General features: G+C 44.9%; 1 protein-coding gene across 15 annotated transcripts in view; it reads right to left on the reverse strand.

Annotated features, from left to right (window-relative positions):
* Positions 1 to 259: 259 nt before the first annotated feature.
* The window catches only part of ELMO1 (engulfment and cell motility 1), a 574098-nt gene continuing 557174 nt past the window's right edge, over positions 260 to 17183 (reverse strand). For 8 of the 15 annotated variants that reach the window (XM_089316113.1, XM_089316114.1, XM_089316109.1 and 5 more), the window contains 3 exons: positions 17041 to 17123; positions 4218 to 4295; positions 260 to 1705 (listed from right to left, as the gene is read on the reverse strand). In XM_089316113.1, the coding sequence (XP_089172239.1) occupies positions 1454 to 1705; positions 4218 to 4295; positions 17041 to 17123 (413 nt within the window). In that variant the 3' untranslated portion in view covers positions 260 to 1453. The remainder of the gene's footprint in view (positions 1706 to 4217; positions 4296 to 17040; positions 17124 to 17183) is intronic. The other 7 variants (XM_070059729.2, XM_002713762.6, XM_008261649.5 and 4 more) reach the window with 1 other exon arrangement.

Genomic DNA, 17183 nt, shown 5'->3' on the forward strand with positions numbered 1-17183 from the left:
TGCACCATGAACAGGTCATACTTCCACATAGCGGGGTCATTTTTCTCAATGAGACATGGTCTTCTAGGAAGCGAAGCTCTTGACTGATGCTCAGAGTCCCCTAGACCAATGTTTCTGAAACTAATGTGCACTGAACCACTTGCAGTAGGTTTGAAAGGGCGGGGGTCTCATATTTTGCATTTCTAACAAGCTCCCGGGTGATACTGATGATTGGCTAGCAAGAACTCAAGTTACCAAATCAAAGCACCAGCACCCCAAGTCATCACAATTAAGTTTATTCCACAGCATGTTTAAGGGAATGTTATTCTTAGGAAGATGTTTGGGATTAAAATAATTAAAAAAAATTGAAAAGTACACACATTTATGTATCTCTTCTTTTCATTAAATATATATCTGTTTGGCAAAAAATGTTAGACTCTTTTGTACAAAAACAAAAGGAAAAAGAAAAACAACAAACAAAAAACAAACTGAACCCCAAACCCTTGCAGAACGTAAATACCTGTAATAATTACAATGATGTAAACTTGGATGTCTGGACCATCCTGCGGACCTGTGTTGCACCAGGACCCTTCAGGAGAAGGTCACACCAAACCCTCAGAGAGCAATGCCTGACGGAGAGGCTTTTAGATTTAGTCTATTAGAGATGGAGCATAACTACTGATTTCACCATTTGTGCTTTCAGCTAAGAGGCTAGGAGCGTGTGTGGAAATGAAGAAGGCAGGTCTGGGCTGGGGCAGGGAGAGGAAACCCAAGACTAGCTAGTGCAGAGGGAAGGTTGGTCACGGTCACAGTGCAGACGCGAGGTTAGCGTGGGCCCTTGTCCTGTGGGCTGTCTGGGAGAGCCAGTGCTGGCGAGGACTATGATGAGGCTGCTGCTGCTGCTGCTGCTGTTGCTGCTGCTCTTGGGGCCAAAAGGACCAGGACAAGGTCAAAGTCGGGATGGAGGAGAGAGTTTTGAAAGCAGTTCTCAATTCTAATGGAACTGGTAGTGTGAGTTGACCTTAGAGAGAAGGAGATGGAGGATGTGGTGTTTGGTTTGTCTTCTCATCGAGCAGCTAGGCTGCCTCCTGTGCACCTGCCCTTGGTGTGCAGGACAAGTCTGGGGGCAGTCTGGGGCTGCTGGTTTTCCTACTCCATGAAGGAAGAGGGGGTTTGGCTAGAAGGGCCCTTTTGCTCTCTTACTGGTGGTGACTTTTGCTCTTGTCCCACCACTGGACTGCAGCAACGGGAGGTGATCTAAAGCAGTGGAATCTAGAGACAGAGTCAGGGAGGTGAGCAAGACACCAGGCAGGGGCCACAAAATGCTGGGGCCAGAGAGGAGGCTGCGAGAAGTGTTGACCTAGAGCTTCCCTTTTCCAAAAGAGGATTCCTAGGCGTGGGCGTGTTTTCATTCCTCTCTCCTGTTAGCTAGATTTTCCAGTTTTGGAGGGGGGCGTGGCCAGGCCCCACCACTTCAGTTACAGTCATAGACAAAGTCGTAGTTGCTGGGCTCCTTGGGGATGGGCGGGGGTGCGTCGGGGATCTGAATGTTTTCCAGGTCCAGGAGGCGGAGCTTGATTTCCATGCTGAGCAGGGTGTCCAGGTCATTCCGCGTCAGGTCGCTCATCATGTCCTTCCCAAGCAGTGCATTCAACCCATCCGTCCAGATACAGTACTGGCAGGAGAAGGGGGCGACAGGGATCATTACTGATGGCAGTGACAGCAGCTGTAAAAATAACTACCATTTAGTGAATACTTACTATGTGCAAGGCTGTGGCCTAAGGGCTTTGCCTACCATGTTCTGGCATATTCACAGCATTTCTGTGCACTTGGCACTTCTCTCATCATCTCTGTTTCACAGAGGAGAGAACGGAGGCACAGAGAAGTTACTTACTGGTGACTCAGTGGTGGTGGAATGGGTGGGATCTGCACCTAGACCACCTGACTCCAGTGCCTATGCTCTTCCATGCAAGAATGGAAGACTCGAATTCTGCACCACTCCAGCAATCTGTCTAACATCCCACCAGGGAGTCTGACTTAAAGGTATGATGGGATATGTCCCAACACTTCTGGACCCAAAGTTAGGCCACACTTGCTTCTTTCCTGACTCCAGTGGTGGTCCCTGTTCTAATGAGCTAGTCTCTGCCTGTCCCGTGCATCTAGGAAGTCTGCACCATGACAGCCACTTCCCACTCTGGAGCCAAAGGCAACCAGCTGTGCCTTGGAGCTTCTCAGCAGAGTCAGGAAGTAGCCCTCTGCTGCCTACTTCCTGATGGTCAAAATTACTGGGTACTCTTTTTTTAAAAAGAATTATTTATTTGAAAGGTGGAGCATCAGAAATGAAAGAGAGAGCGCGCTCTTCATTTCAATGGTTTATTTCCCAAATGGCTGCAACAGCCAGGTCTGGTGCCTCAGGTCTCTTGTTTATAAAATGGGGATAATACTATTTTGTTTCTTTTAGAGATAAGTAAAAACCAAGAAAGGTGAAATACACACAGCATTTAGTGGTGCTCAGCAGAGAGCAAGCTGGGTTCCTTGCAACTTCTGTTATCCTTTATATCACTGACGCATACAGTTTTGGGAAGTCTCTCTCCCCTTCATGGGAGAGTATAAAACTAACTTTCTATTTTAGGGGACAGTGATGAAAATAGAATGAGGTGACAGATACAAAAGTGATCTGAAGAAGTCAAATGTATTCACAAGTGTCTGGTGTTTTCCCCCATATTGTATCAACAAGAAGTGGTACAAATGTGGCAGTCCCACAGCATGCATTCCTATCTGGACTTAGTGCACACTGAAAAAACAGCCTTGAATTGATTTAAGTAACACTAAAGTTTCCACTGTTTTATGTAGTTTTCTGTACAGCTCTATACATCTTGAACTTGGTGGCCTGTGCATAACCGCAATTTCATTTAAAAACAGAACAGTAGAATCGGCATCTATTTTGAGAACGATGAAGACAGAGTCTTACCCTTATGCAAATTAAATGTCAAATGACACTGAATTATACTTCAGGACCATTCTAAATGCAGGATTTGTATCTAATCTTTTCTCTTTCTTTGGGATGTACAATTTTATTCAAAAGCTTCAAACCAGTGAAAACCAGATAGTACTGAATAACTTCTAAATGAGCTAAATCTCCTAGGGGAAATTGGAAACAAAAGTCAGATTCTGTTAAAATGTTCCCTTTCTTTCTAAAAGCTGTTTATGCAACTGCATGCAAAACAAAAATTCGAGTGGTATTATCTAAAAATACAAAGTCTCAAGCACGATGCTGGGCTCTAGTTTACAAGAGAAAAAGTTAAATCAACCATAACGGGTACTTGATCTTACAAATTCATTTTCCTAGATGTATGCTAAATATTTTAAATGCAGCTGACTGCATGCTTCAGAAAGAGAAACAAATTACACTTATCACAAGATGTCAAAAGGCAATGAAAGCATCAAGAAAATAGAATCCCACCAGCAGACACAGCCCCAAACTGTATAAAATAGCTTTGAGGAATCTGGTAGAAAACCTCTTCATCAGATGTTTTGAGATATAGAGAACTAGTTTATCTGGAAATTAAATATTCAATGCAAACCAAAGCTCCAGCCAGGACCATCTTTTCAGCTGGGATAGCGATGACACCTTTGCTGGGCCTGGGGCATTTACACAGCTTTTTTTCTTTTCCTTTTTTTTTTTTTTTTTTGTTGACAGGCAGAGTGGACAGTGAGAGAGAGACAGAGAGAAAGGTCTTCCTTTGCCGTTGGGTCAACCTCCAATGGCTGCCGCGGCTGGCGCACTGCGCTGATCCGAAGGCAGGAGCCAGGTGCTTCTCTTGGTCTCCCATGGGGTGCAGGGCCCAAGCACTTGGGCCATCTTTCACTGCACTCCCGGGCCACAGCAGACAGCTGGCCTGGAAAAGGGGCAACCGGGACAGAATCCGGCGCCCGGACCGGGACTAGAACACGGTGTGCCGGTGCCGCAAGGCAGAGGATTAGCCTAGTGAGCCGCGGCGCCGGCCAGCTTTTTTTCTTGAAAATGATCTTTAAGCTATTAAGAAACGGAACCTGTTGTAACAGTTTTTCTAAGAGATTTTGATTCTGTGACAAATCAACAAGATGGCTCTTTGTTCATGATTTTCTCAGACAGGCTTTTTTTCAAATGAAATTTCATCTTGCCAATATTCTTCCTTCTCCCTTTTCTGGAGAAGACATAACATTCTCTCCCAAATTAACTCCGCAGAGACCCTTACCTCATGCTTGTCAGGAGCAATGAAGTTCAGTTGGCAGTTGGAGTCATACAAGATGGAGAAAGCAAGTTCAAGCACCTCCTAGGAGAGATTCGAAAAAAAAAAAATCACGATAAGAAAAACTGGCACAATCCTTTCGGCAGTTACAATGGCTGCTGATTGGATGTGAAACAGACCGGGGTGGGGGGGGCGCGAGGAGGCTGACGGGAAGCAGGAGCATGCCTTCCGAGGCTCACAACGTCATCCCTTCTCTGCACTGAGGTCTGCGTGAGCCATCTCATTCAATTCTCACGCCAGTCTGTGCAGCAAGGATTACATCTAAGGGCAAGGCTTAGGGAGGGTCAGTGAGTTGTCTGAGACCACAGAGCCCCAGAGCTCTGCTGTTCTCCCTTCCTCAGCATCTGCCTTCCAGGGAGACCACGAAAGACGGCAAGGCCCTGCCAGTCAGCAGCATTGAGTGCTGCTTTACCTTCTACCACCCCATAGAGAAAGAAGTCCCTGGGGGTGTGAACTCCCTGCAACGCAGGTAACGAGGCTCCCGGGGAACCCACCATCTCCATGCCTCTCCTTTGATTTTGAACTGCTGTGGAGTAAAGGCTACCCCAAATGCAGATTTTATACAGCGGAGACTGTGTGGTATCAGGGCAACGCATTGGCTCTAGGGACAGAATCCCTGAGCATCTGGTGAGTACGTAGGCCCCAGGGGGCTTGCATCTCATCACAGCTGATGCCTTGCCTTAGGCACTCAGTGTCACGTCTCACATGTGTTTTAAAACACACTTCTTAGATTGTAACTGCTGTCCCAAGGTTGGGCACAATGGTCATTCTACCTGTCTGGGCAGTCAGCAGGGATATTCCCGAAGAGGAGACTCATCAGCACATCTCCACACCCTCGCTGGCTCCTGGTCAGGCCTCAGCCTTGCTTGAACACGTGTGTTCTGGCACACCTGCCTCCTCTGTGCTGAGCGCCCCTCTCCCCTGCTGCAACCTGGGCACTTCACTAGTCAATAATTTCCCATGAAGCTTTCTTCCTTAGGTAGCCCGATCTCCCCACACCACTCTCTGCTTCAATATCTGTCAGAAGATTTGTCTTTGGCCAGTGACTCACAGCAAGTGTGCCCCAGAAAGACGATGGAAGGCAAAGAGAGGAGATCAATGCCTGCAGATTTTTGACGGATTAAAGACTCCTTTCCGGTGCTAGCTGGATGCTTCTTCCAAAGCAGCCCACACTGAGTTATTTCTGGCTCTCTCATAGAGTTAGCCTGTGTCTATCTGACCTCCAACTGTCTCCTCATTAAGCGGGAGCAGCTTCTGTTTTGAGGCTGGACCTTCCAGTGTCTCCCATTCAGACAGTCTCCTCACCCTGCCAGAAATAGCAACGGGTGAAGGACAGAATGCTGAGTCATGGGCCGGCAGCTACTCTGCAAAAATTCCCTCTCCTCTCTTCCTTATGCCTCCAATTAGGCCTGCCCAGTGTAGATCATAATGTGATAAGGAGGCTCACCCAATTTTCCATCAAAGTTGGCCTCTGTTTCCAAAAACATATTGCTTGGATCATTAAAAATATTTTGTTTTAAAATATTTTAATATTTAATGTATTTGGGAGGGAGAGAGGGAGGAAGAGAGAGAGAGAGAGAAACAGGGATGGGGGAGAGAGAGAGAAAAAAAGAGAGAGAGAGAGCGTGCGAGCATCTATCCATGATTCATTCCTCAAATGTCTGCAGCAGCCAGGGATGGGACCTGGGGTGAAGTCAGGAGTCAGAACTCATTCAAGTCGCCCATGTGAGTGGCAGAAACCCAGTGATGTGAGCCATCACTGTTGCCAGCCAGGGTCTGCACTGGCAGGCAGCTGGAGTGGAGGAGCTGCAACCGGGAACTGAATGTAGGCACTCTGAAGTGGGACATGCGCACTCCTCTTGAGTCATTGAATTCACAAGTAAAATGGGCATGGCCTTGCTACTAGTAGTACCACACACTGGTATCATCCTTCAAAAAGAAAATCTCAAGAACCAGGCATCTCACTCCTAGGGTTATTGCTAAAAAAATTCAAAAGCAAGTACCTAGGCCATCGCATGATACATTTTTATCTGTAGGAAAATTATGAGAAACTAAATACCTTTCTTTCCTTTGGATATTGAAGAAGTCACAAATTGGCAACCAATAGAAATATAATTGGGCAGCTATTTAGTATGACAATTATTAAGAACTTATAGTAAGTCAAAGAAAGCAGGTGACATGAATACCATGTGCATTGTGATCACAATTATACTCAATGCCTACCTGTGGACAGAGACCAGAAGCAAATATGTGAAATGAAAATAATTATGTTGAGATGCTGGGATTCATAGGTCATTATCTCTTCCTAGGATTATTTTTCCAAAAAAATGTTATATTCTGTAATTTTATAAATTTAGAAAAACTGTTTTGAGATAATGAATGTTGGTATCAAGGAAGACTTCTTACTAATTTTAGAGTCATTCATTGGGGAAATGCTCTGACTAGAGAAAAAGGAGAGGATGAGTTACTTGTGAACAATGGGTCCAGGGGTTACCGCGGCATAGGGTCACCTGCTGCTTTGCTCAGGGAAACCAGGTGGCTGACCATCCACTTGGGATGACAGCTGACAGCCAGTGTGACCACCACTTTAGTTCAGATACAAGCCCTGGCCTAGGTACTGAAGTCACTGGAGCCGAGAGTGTCAGCATGATTGTCACTGTGACACCTTCTCTTCTGCAGGGGGCAGAGAAGAAAGAAAAAAGAGGGGGCTGTGCAAACTTCGGGTTTTGCCCTTCTATGATGTGTTCTGCTCGGGATGGGAATGATCAGAGCTGCCATGACCTAGATTCCTGATAAACACTGCAGGAAATGGGAAATTCGTGAGAATGTCAATCCCCACTTTAATTTCACCAAGGCTGCCTGGGAGGGGGTGGGAGGAATTAATTCTCTGAGCCACACGCCTGCGTTAAAGGGTGCTCTTATTTATAATGGGTTTTATTGATGTCTCCGGCTTGTTGTCATTGAGTTGCCGGTGGAGGTCAGCTCTTCAGCACTTGGAGTAGGGAGGCTGCAGAGCCAAGAGCGATGGCGCCTCTTGGGCTAACACTGCAGAAGCTGCCACCTGCCCAAACTCCGTGAGGGAGAGAAGTGCCAGGTGGCGGTGGAATAAGCTGTCAGGAACTGGGTCAACGTCCCCCCTCTGGGGCTTCCTGCTGCACACCACAACAGTCATTGTTAGCTCTGGGGCTTTGCTGCTCACTACTGAAGGTCTTTTATTCACTCTGGACTTAATGCAGTGAACACTTTTATTCAAGGAGCAGCTTCTCCTTATCCTCTGTACCACTGAGTCCCACCTACCACCTTGCCCTGGGGAGAAAGACCTGGATGCACTGGGTTCTGGAGAGAGGGGAGGCTGGAGGAGCAGCCCTCTAGGCCCTGGAGCCTCTGACCCTTGGACTCAACCATCTGGCCGGGGATGCTCAGAGAAATGACACCTTGGTTTGGGGGTCTGCCGTCCTCTTGGGTCAAATGACAGACTGACAATACAAGAGCACAGTTTTCTGTAGCAATGCTATCAGTCTACAGTTATACAGTGCTGACTGCTGTTCTTGGATTGGGCTAATTTACCACATTTGGCATTAATGCCCAGCATTCACCTAACTATGCTGGTTCTTCGTCTATCCAGGTCATCTTGTAGGTAAAGTATTTTGATGAGAGATGCAGGATAGGTTTTGGCATGTGTGTGGGCACTAAATGGCTACAGAAATAGTAGATTTCATAGCTTCGCACAACGTTACCTATATTCTGCTATATTTGAGTTTCTATTTTAGAAGACAAAAATCTCTCATTCATAACATAATAGGGGACTGGTTCCTTAAGCAGCTACAACTTCCTGGTCCCAATCTATCTTAGCAGCATTGTCGGCCAATAGTTCTAGTTCCCTACCCTTCTCTCTGTCCCTGTCTTTTCTACATATGAAGTCCATTGTTTTGGAGACAGCTGTGGCGCAGAGGGTTAATCTTCCGCCTGCAGCAACAGCATCCTATATGGGTACCAGTTCTAGTCTCAGCTGCTCCTCTTCTGATCCAGCTCTCTGCTATGGCCTGGGAAAGCAGCAGAAGATGGCCCAAGTGCTTGGGCCCCTGCACTCATGTGGGAGACCAGGAAGAAGCTCTTGGCTTTGGATTGGCCCAGCTTCGGCTGTTGCAGCCATTTGGGGAGTGAACCAGCTGATGGAAGACCTTTCTCTCTGTCTCTCTCTCTCACTGTCTGTAACTCTACCTCTCAAAATAAATAAAAATAAAATCTTAAAAAAAAAGGAATCCAATGTTTCCCAGTCAGAGGGTGTTCTTTCACATGTGTGTATCTTTTCACACACTGTTGCTCCCTGGAAAGCCTCCCTGCCCTTCCCCTTTCCCCTGGCCGATTCCTTCCCATAGACCCAGCTGGGATGCTATTGCCTCCAGAAGCCTTTCTCAATACTCCCAGGCTCGGGGCCGGTGCTGTGGCGCAGCGGGTTAACGCCCTGGCCTGAAGCGCTGGCATCCCATATGGGCGCCGGTTCATAGACCTGGCTGCTCCACTTCCAATCCAGCTCTCTGCTAAGGCCTGGGAAAGCAGTAGAAGATGGCCCAAGTCCTTGGGCCCCTGCACCAGAAGAAGCTCCTGGCTCCTGGCTTTGGATCGGCGCAACTTCAGCCGTAGTGGCCAATTAGGAAGTGAGCCATCAGATGGAAGACCTCTCTCTCTCTCTCTCTACCTCTCATCTCTCTGTGTAACTCTTTCAGTTAATAAATAAATCTTAAAAAAAAAAAGTTCATGGAAAGTCAAATTAAAAGGTAAATTTATTTTAGTGCAAAAGTGTTTTAAATCCACATTGTTTTTCACAATATGTATTTCCATGAACTTTTTGAAGATAACTTACACAGAAATCTTAACTGTTGGACACCTTGAATCAGGGACCAGGCCATATTTGTCTTTGGATGCCAGCAGCTGGCACAAAGAAGATGATCCATACACTTACTGAGCAAATGAATTAATGAAGTAAATCGGCGTAAATGGCAGTTTGTTTCAGGCCTGGGTTTAAAGCTGATGCTAGATCGTTGCTTCTGGTAGACTCTTCTACTTGTTTCAGGTTCAATAATCTTGTGATAAGAGGCCCAAAACTCATTTATCTGTACATTTATGTGCATTTCTTGGTATGTATACTCTAATTCAATAAAATGTGTAAAAAAAGAATCCCACTGGGAAAACCAAAGCAGGATTCTGGCACGTGAGGAGCTGAAAGCCTCTCTTAGACCAAATGCATTCCTTTCCGGACCAGCGGGGTCCAGTGAGCTCTTCCCTCGCGGGGCACAGGCTGACCGTTTACAGGCCTCAGATTTGGTGACACAAGGACCAAAAAGGCTCGACTGAAAACGCACAGCAACAAATGAACTTATTTTATAAGTTATAGAGCTTTTTCAGAATTCTTAGAAATCAAAGTCGTCCAGTTGAATGGCTATCAACCACGAAAATTCTTTTCATTCTCATTCTGGAATTTTCTAATCTCTCCATGAAAAATCTGGAATTCTGTGTCAACAGAAATGTGCCTGCTGCACTGACCTGTGTTTCACACATCAGACTCTAAGTCCCAGGAGGCCGGGGCCCCATCTGGCCTGTTCACTACTCTATGTCCAGGGCTCATCCTGTCTCGGCTGCTCCAGTGCTGATGAACAATATTTTGACCATAAACACACATGCCACTGTGGTAAACACCTCGAGAGAAAGGAGCAGTCCTCTCGCTCTTTCTGTTCCCAGACTCATGCTGAACAGGAGAGAGGACCCTAAGTGTCCAAGCCTCTGTTGTTAATCAAGTGACTCCTTCAATGCTACTGTCTCAGGCTGCCTTGCTCAGGGAGTAGTCAGCCAAGAGTCCCGTGGCACAAGAATGAATGTCAGAAGCTGCTCCCCAGCTGGAAAACCCATCTGGAAAAGCTCAGAGCCTGAGTTTCTGCCCACCCAGCCTGAGCTGACAGATCTCCGATGGACACATTTTGGTCAACTCTCCTTTCAAGCTGTAAGTCTCATCTTTTCTACCCAGATGAACCAGAGGCAGAGGAGGAAGTCTCTGCAGTACTGGGAGAAGGGGTGTGGGCGTGGGAGGTAGAACTGGGCCTTTCTTTCTGCCTTTTGATGTTCTGCCTGATGCACTAGGAATACGTGTGAATACTATTAATTTTATAAGACAAATACTTTTCATGTATATGTACATGAAGGAGCCAGGATGGTGCAGATGTTGCCACTCTCACCCTTCAAGGCAGAACAGAAGGAATGGGGTGGCTAGAACATCTCGGCAAGTGACTCCCCAGCAGTATTCTCCATTTGTAGTCTCATGTACCTGTTTCAAGTGATATGTGCCATCCATCAATCAATGATTCATCCATTTTTATCCATCCATCCATCCATCCATCCATTTATTAATGTCATCCATCTAATTAAAATATTTATTTATTCAAAAGGTAGAGTGACAGAGAGAGAGAGGAGAGAGAGAGAGAGAGAGAGAGAGAGAGAGATCTGGTTTACTCCCTAAAATGCTGCGATAGACAGGACTGGGCCAGATTGAAGCCAGAACTCCATCTGGGTCTCCCATGTGGGTGGCAGGGACCAAAGTTACTTGGGACATATTCTGATGCCTCCCAGGCACATTAGTAGGAAGCTGGATCAGAAGCAGAGCAGCTGGGACACAAACTGGCACTCCAACATGGGAGACCAGCATCACAACTGTGGCTTAACCTGCTGCACCACCATGATGGTCCCTCACCCAATATTTTATAAGTACAATGGCAAAAAAGGTTGGAAAGCACAATTTTTTCTGTTTGCAGTCTCCTTTAAGGAGAAAAAGTTATAAGAAGGCCAAATCCACCTACACGTATAATATGTTCAAATGAGATCATCATCTCCACACCTGTTTTGACAGTGATGACCTGTGCCTTCTCTTTTTTTCTTGGATAGTCAGCCTAATACATTTATAAATTTCTTCATTGTGTCAGTGAATCAGCTTTTGGTTTTACTGGTTTTCTCTACAGTTTTGAACTTCATGATTTCTATTCTAAATTTTATTAATTCTGTTCTTATGCTTGCTTAACTAAATTTCTCTTTATTGAGTGCTCTAAGGTAGAAATTTTAATGTACTTAGTACTATAAATGTCACTCTAAGACATTCTAAGAGTGCATCCCATACATTTGGATAACATATTTTATTTCATTTAAAACTAAATAGAAATTTTGTGATTCCTCCTAAGACTTCTTTGAACTCTGTGTTATTTAGAAAGTGTTAAATTTTCAAACATTTTGGGGTTTTCCAGACATGTTTCTGCATTAATATCTAATATAGGGGCCAGCATTGTGGCACAGCAGCTTAAGCCATGACTTGGGACGTCACTGCCATATTGGAGTACAGGTTGGAATCACAGCTACTTTGTTTCCAATCGAGCTTCCTGCTAATGTGACTGGGAACGCAGTGGAGGAGAGCTGAAGTTCTTGGGCCTCTGCCAGCCATATGGGAGACCAGGATGGAGTTCCTGGCTCTTGGCTTTGTCTTGGCCTAGTCCTGGCTGTTGAGGCATTTTGGAGCATGAATCAGGGGGTGGAAGAACTTTCCCTCTCCCCCCACCCCTCGTTCCCTTCCTCCCTCCATCTCTCTGTTGCTCTGCCCTTCAAATAAATATTTAAAAATAATTTCTAGTATAATTCTGTTGTAATCTCAGGGCATACTTTGTGTGATTATTGTTCTTTTAAATTTGTTAAGAAGTGTTTTATGGTCCAGAAGTAGTCTCTCTGGGTGATTGTTTCCTGTGAGCTTGAGATGAATTGTGTATTCTACTGTTGTTTGGTAGATTATTTTATTAATGTCAATTAGGTCAAATTGATTGATGGTGCTGTTCATGCCATCAATATCCTTTCTGAAATTCTGCTTGCTTGATCTATTGATCACTGACAGGGGGATGTTGAGGCCTTCAATATAATAATGGATTTTTCTATTTATGCTTTCGGTTATATGGGTTTTTAATTCATGTATGTTGATGCGTTCTTCTTCAGCACACATATGCTTAAGATGTTATATCCTCTTGGAGACTTAGATCCTTGATAATTTTGTTTTGAAGATGGATTTGTCTGAAATTAATACAGGCACTTGCGCTTTCTTTTGAAAAGTGTTGGCGTCATTATTTTAAGTCTATCTTGATGTTATATTTTAAGTGGGATTATCTTCTGGTTATTTTAACCAGTCTGACAATCTTGCTCTTTTAACTGATGCAATTAGAGCATTTATATCCAAAGTGCTATTGATAGAGTAATTGGACAATGTTTCTTACTCTTTCCTATTGCTTGCATTTTTCTTTCTTTCCCATTTTTCGCTTTCTACTTTTTAAAAACTGAGTATTTTATAATTATGCCTTATTTCATTTACCCATATGCTTTAATTAACCCAACATTCTTACTATTATTATTTTATTTCTATTTTTATTTATGGGAGAGAGAGAGAGAGAGAATGAGTGATGGCTGCTATCCACTGCTATTCACTCCCCCAAATGCCCCCAGTGGCCAGAGCTGGGTTGGGCACAATCCAGGAACAGGAAACTCAAAATAGGTCTCCCATGTGGGTGGCAGGAACCTAATTATTTGAGCCATCACTGCTGCCTCCATGTGTTCATGTCAACAGGGAGTCAGAGTTAGGAGATGCTGGAGCCAGGTGTCAAACCCATCACTCAATATAGGATATAGGCATCTTAATGGGCATTTTAACCACTAGGTGAAAAGCTCACCCCATTATCATTATTTTTAACTAAGAGTAGTTATATTAAAGATGGATTAACAATAAGAAATCAATATTTTCATTTTATCTTCATTTATTTTTTTCTCCAAACTCATTTTTCTTTAAATGGATCCAGGTTTCTGACTGACATCATTTTCCTTTCGGCTGAAGCAATTCTCTCAACATTCCCTGCAGAGCATGTCTGCTGGCAAGGAATTCCCTTGGGTTTTGTTCATCTGAAAAAAGATCTTTAATTTTCCTTCATGCTTGAAGGGCAATTTCACTAGATATGGAATTCTGTGCTGATTGTTTTTCTTTTTAACATTATAAACATGTCACTGCATTCTCCTCTCACCTGCTTAGTTTCGGTTGAGAAGTCCACCCTAAGTCTCATCTTTGTTCTTCTATGGATAATGTGTTTTTTCCCTCTGGCTCCTTTCAAGATTGTCTTTTTAACTTTGGCTTTGTTCAGTCTGAACATGATATATCTAGGTGTGTTTTTTTTTTTTTTATAGTATTTATCCTCCTTGGTGTCCTTTCAACTTCCTGGATCTATGGTTTGATCTCTGTCGTTAATTCTGGAAAGTCCTTGGCCATTATTGTTTCAGTATCTCCTCTGCTCTGTTCTCTTTCTTCTCTGGTCTTCCAATTACATGTATATCATAACTTTCACAATTGTCGCATAATTCTTTGATGTTCTGATTTATTCATCTCTTCTTCTCTTTGTATTTTAGTTTAGGAGTTTCTACCAAACCATATCCAACCTCACTCACATATTTCCTCAGCCACCTCAAATCTACTGATGCGTCCATCAAAAGCATTTTTCATTTCAGTTACAGTGTGTTGCTCCCCCTCTTCGTGGAGGAACGACACAGGGCCTTGCGCTGTTCTTTTGTCTGCTCGGCCCTTCCCGGGTTTGCTGCTGGTTCTTCCCGGGTTGGCTACTGTCCCTTCCACCTCCGTGGAAGGGCGGTGCCCCCTGCCACTTTTCCCACTTCCGCGGGGGAGCGGCACACCGCCGGCCGGCTCTCTCGGGGGCTGCACAGGTGTTCCCTCAGATAGATGTTCCTGGTGCATGTTGTCTCTCTCCTCCTTTATAGTCCTCTTCTGCCAATCCCAACTCTGCTACCCACACGCCGAGTACTCTGCTCTCCTCCAATCAGGAGCAGGATCAGCTCCTGCAGGTCATCACTCAAGTTGGCGAGAGACAGCTGCATAGAAGCTATTTACTCCTCTCCCAGCACCATATTGTGGGAGAGCAGATGCATAGAATAAGTCTTAATTCCAGTAACTTAGTCTAGTCCGAGTTGCTCCCCACACAGTGTTTCTGAACTGTAGACTTTCCTTTTGACTCAGTTTCCCTTCTACCCTTGCATTACCCACCTGTTCTTGCATGATGTCTCCTTTCTTCACTAGCACCTGTCATATTTCTAATCACAATTATTTAAAAATCTCTGAAAATTTTGATTTCTGTGTCATACTGGAGTCTACTTCTCACGACTACTTTGTTTCTTCGGACTGTGTTTTTCTCTTACTGTTTTGGCATGCCTCTTTTTTTTTTGTTGCAATCTAGACAGGTAATATCAGGTAACAGAGAGTGAGGTAAATAGGCCTCTAGAGAGACGATTTGTATTAACCTTGCAGTGATCTGGGCTGTATTTATGTTTACTCCAGTGGCAAGTGCCACAGGCTTCAGACAGCCCTGGTCTCATTGTTTCTTTTCTTCGACTAAGTATTCTTCTTTAGAGAGTGTCTCTTGTCTCTAAAGTTCATTCAGCTATAATCTACTGCCATTAGTTTTGCTAGAGTGGTGGTAGGGCATGGGAGAGGTTCAGCATCCTAGAATCTTCCACTGAAATCTTGTGTCCTGGGGCTGTCATCTTCTCAAGAGTTTCCCCAGTAGGACAGATTTACTGCCATGGCTTATTCCCTTTTACCTTGGCTCCAGTTTTCCATCGTTTCCTTGACAGCCTGAAGGCTATTTACTATGTCTCCCTCACCTCCAATCCCACGGTTGAGACAGGAAGGCCAACACAATCTGGAATGGGAGCAATTACTCTCCTAACTGGGATAAAGGCCTGGAACACAGGACATTATAATGGGAAGGCACTGGCATATTTCATAGTCAGTCTTCTTCACCTCTGTCAGAGTCCCAGGTGGGAGTCTCAGATCTCCACTGTGAGAACCTCCTTCTGGTGGGTAAAGCCGTGAAATGGTGCCCCACTCCAAGACTGCGGCCTCCAAGAGTTTCTTCATCTCACACTAGTCTACAGTGTAGACCACAGCCTACAGTGATTCATCAGAATTGCCGTAAGTGTTCCCACAATTCAGTGCTCTCATGGACTGTGCTCTAGGTAAGCAGTTTGGCTGTGAGTCTCTGTGATGCATGACTCTCCTCGTTCCAGGGCGATGATTGGCCTGCAACTGAAGTCCACTGGTAGATCCAACACAAGGCTGTCTCACTGCCAGCTCTGACTGTCCTGGCCCTCTTGGACTTACAGATTCTTGTTGCTACCAATTTGCCCACATTGTTTCTTGCTCAGCTGCAAGTGTTATATAACGATGGGGACCTCGGCTAGAGCTGAGCTGAGCCAGTGCTCCCTGAGACTCTGCAGGGAACACGGACATGCTGAGCATATGGCAATCCCTGCTGGTGTTGCGGAAAATCTGCTCCACAAGAGGCAGACGATGGCAACTGGAGCCTTGCTGCTACAGGGAAGGATGCTCCTCTGGAACCTCATGGGCTAGAGGACCACTGAGTTCCCCATCATAGAGAAGAGACAGGGGAAACTTCCTGGAGGTACTGTAACAGAGAGCCTGGGTTTCCAGACAAGCCCTTACATCATTACCATTGTCATGTAGGTGCATTAAGTCCTACATGTGTGACACTGGAGTACAGGCAGGTTGTATTTATGTAACTTAAGAAGCACAGATTTCAAAGTAGCCTCCTTGGCTGTGTCCTCCCAGTCCTCTCATCCATAATAGTACTATCACGGTCATTTTGCTTTTCTTTAACCACAGATAGGGCCAGCCTGACAAGACCTGGACTCAACCCTGTCTTAGAATGTTTGAAGTTATAGACCAGGGGCTATTTATTTTAACCCTGATTGATAAGTAGGATGCACATTATTTTGGTTTTCCTCTTAGATACTGATGCTGGACATACAGAATAACATATTGATCTGTGTGGCATTCAGGGTATCAAGGCATCTGGAACATCCAGATAAATCTGTATCCATGGATGGTATATATCACAAGGTGCCAGGAGATTTAAACAAATCCCCCAGAGGCAAATACCTGTAAACGAGTGTCTAAGGAAATTCTTCCGTCTTCCTGGATAATGCTCTCCTACTCCTTTGCCCCCCAACACTGCACCTTTTCTGACAGAATGTGGACTGTCATGGTGACAGCAGTTGGTAAGTCAGAAGGGGATGATAAGTGTTGCAAAGTGAAGGGTGCTTTACAGCACCCACATTTTGGAAAATTTTTTCCTTTAAGCCAGGTCTGAGACTGCAGTCTACTGTCCATGGTCCTGAAGGACATCAGACCCTTAGGTTTTCTAAGATTGCTTTAATCAGTTGATATTTGTCTGTCCCAAGCAGCAAAGAGACAGTAGGGAGGCTAGAGTGGGGATGATTTTAGCCAGAGGAAATGAAAGAGATTGGAGTGGGAGAAGGGAAAGGTGAAATGGACACCAACAAGAGATTGGGGTAGGCCCAGTGAATGGTTGGAGGTAATTAGAGGAGGCTTTAGACAGCGGACAGCACAGCTCCTAGGGGTGGGTGGAAGTAGACAGGAAGTGGGAGAGTGGAAGAGACAGTGAGCCTTTGAAAAATGGTCAGGGAAAGAGTAAGGGTAAAATATGCAAAATGAATCAGGAAAAGTGAATGGAAAACTGAGTAACAGATGTGCAACTGTATAAACACACATGCACACACACACACACACACACACACACTGCTATAAAGCAGAGCCATCAGATTCGCTGACTGCACTGTGCAGACAGAGCTATTTGCAATAATTTTGAAATCATACCTTGTTTTGTTTAAGGGCACCTTTCTCTTTCATATGGGGGCAGTCCTTTCCCGTCACCACAGCTTTGATATCTGCCACCGGCACTGCAATTCATAAAAGGAAATGAAAATAACTACACCATTGAACATTTCAGTGTCAATAAA

Source organism: Oryctolagus cuniculus, chromosome 16, assembly GCF_051225735.1.
Source record: "Oryctolagus cuniculus isolate XC-2025 breed Fujian yellow rabbit chromosome 16, ASM5122573v1, whole genome shotgun sequence".
Taxonomy (NCBI): domain Eukaryota; kingdom Metazoa; phylum Chordata; class Mammalia; order Lagomorpha; family Leporidae; genus Oryctolagus; species Oryctolagus cuniculus.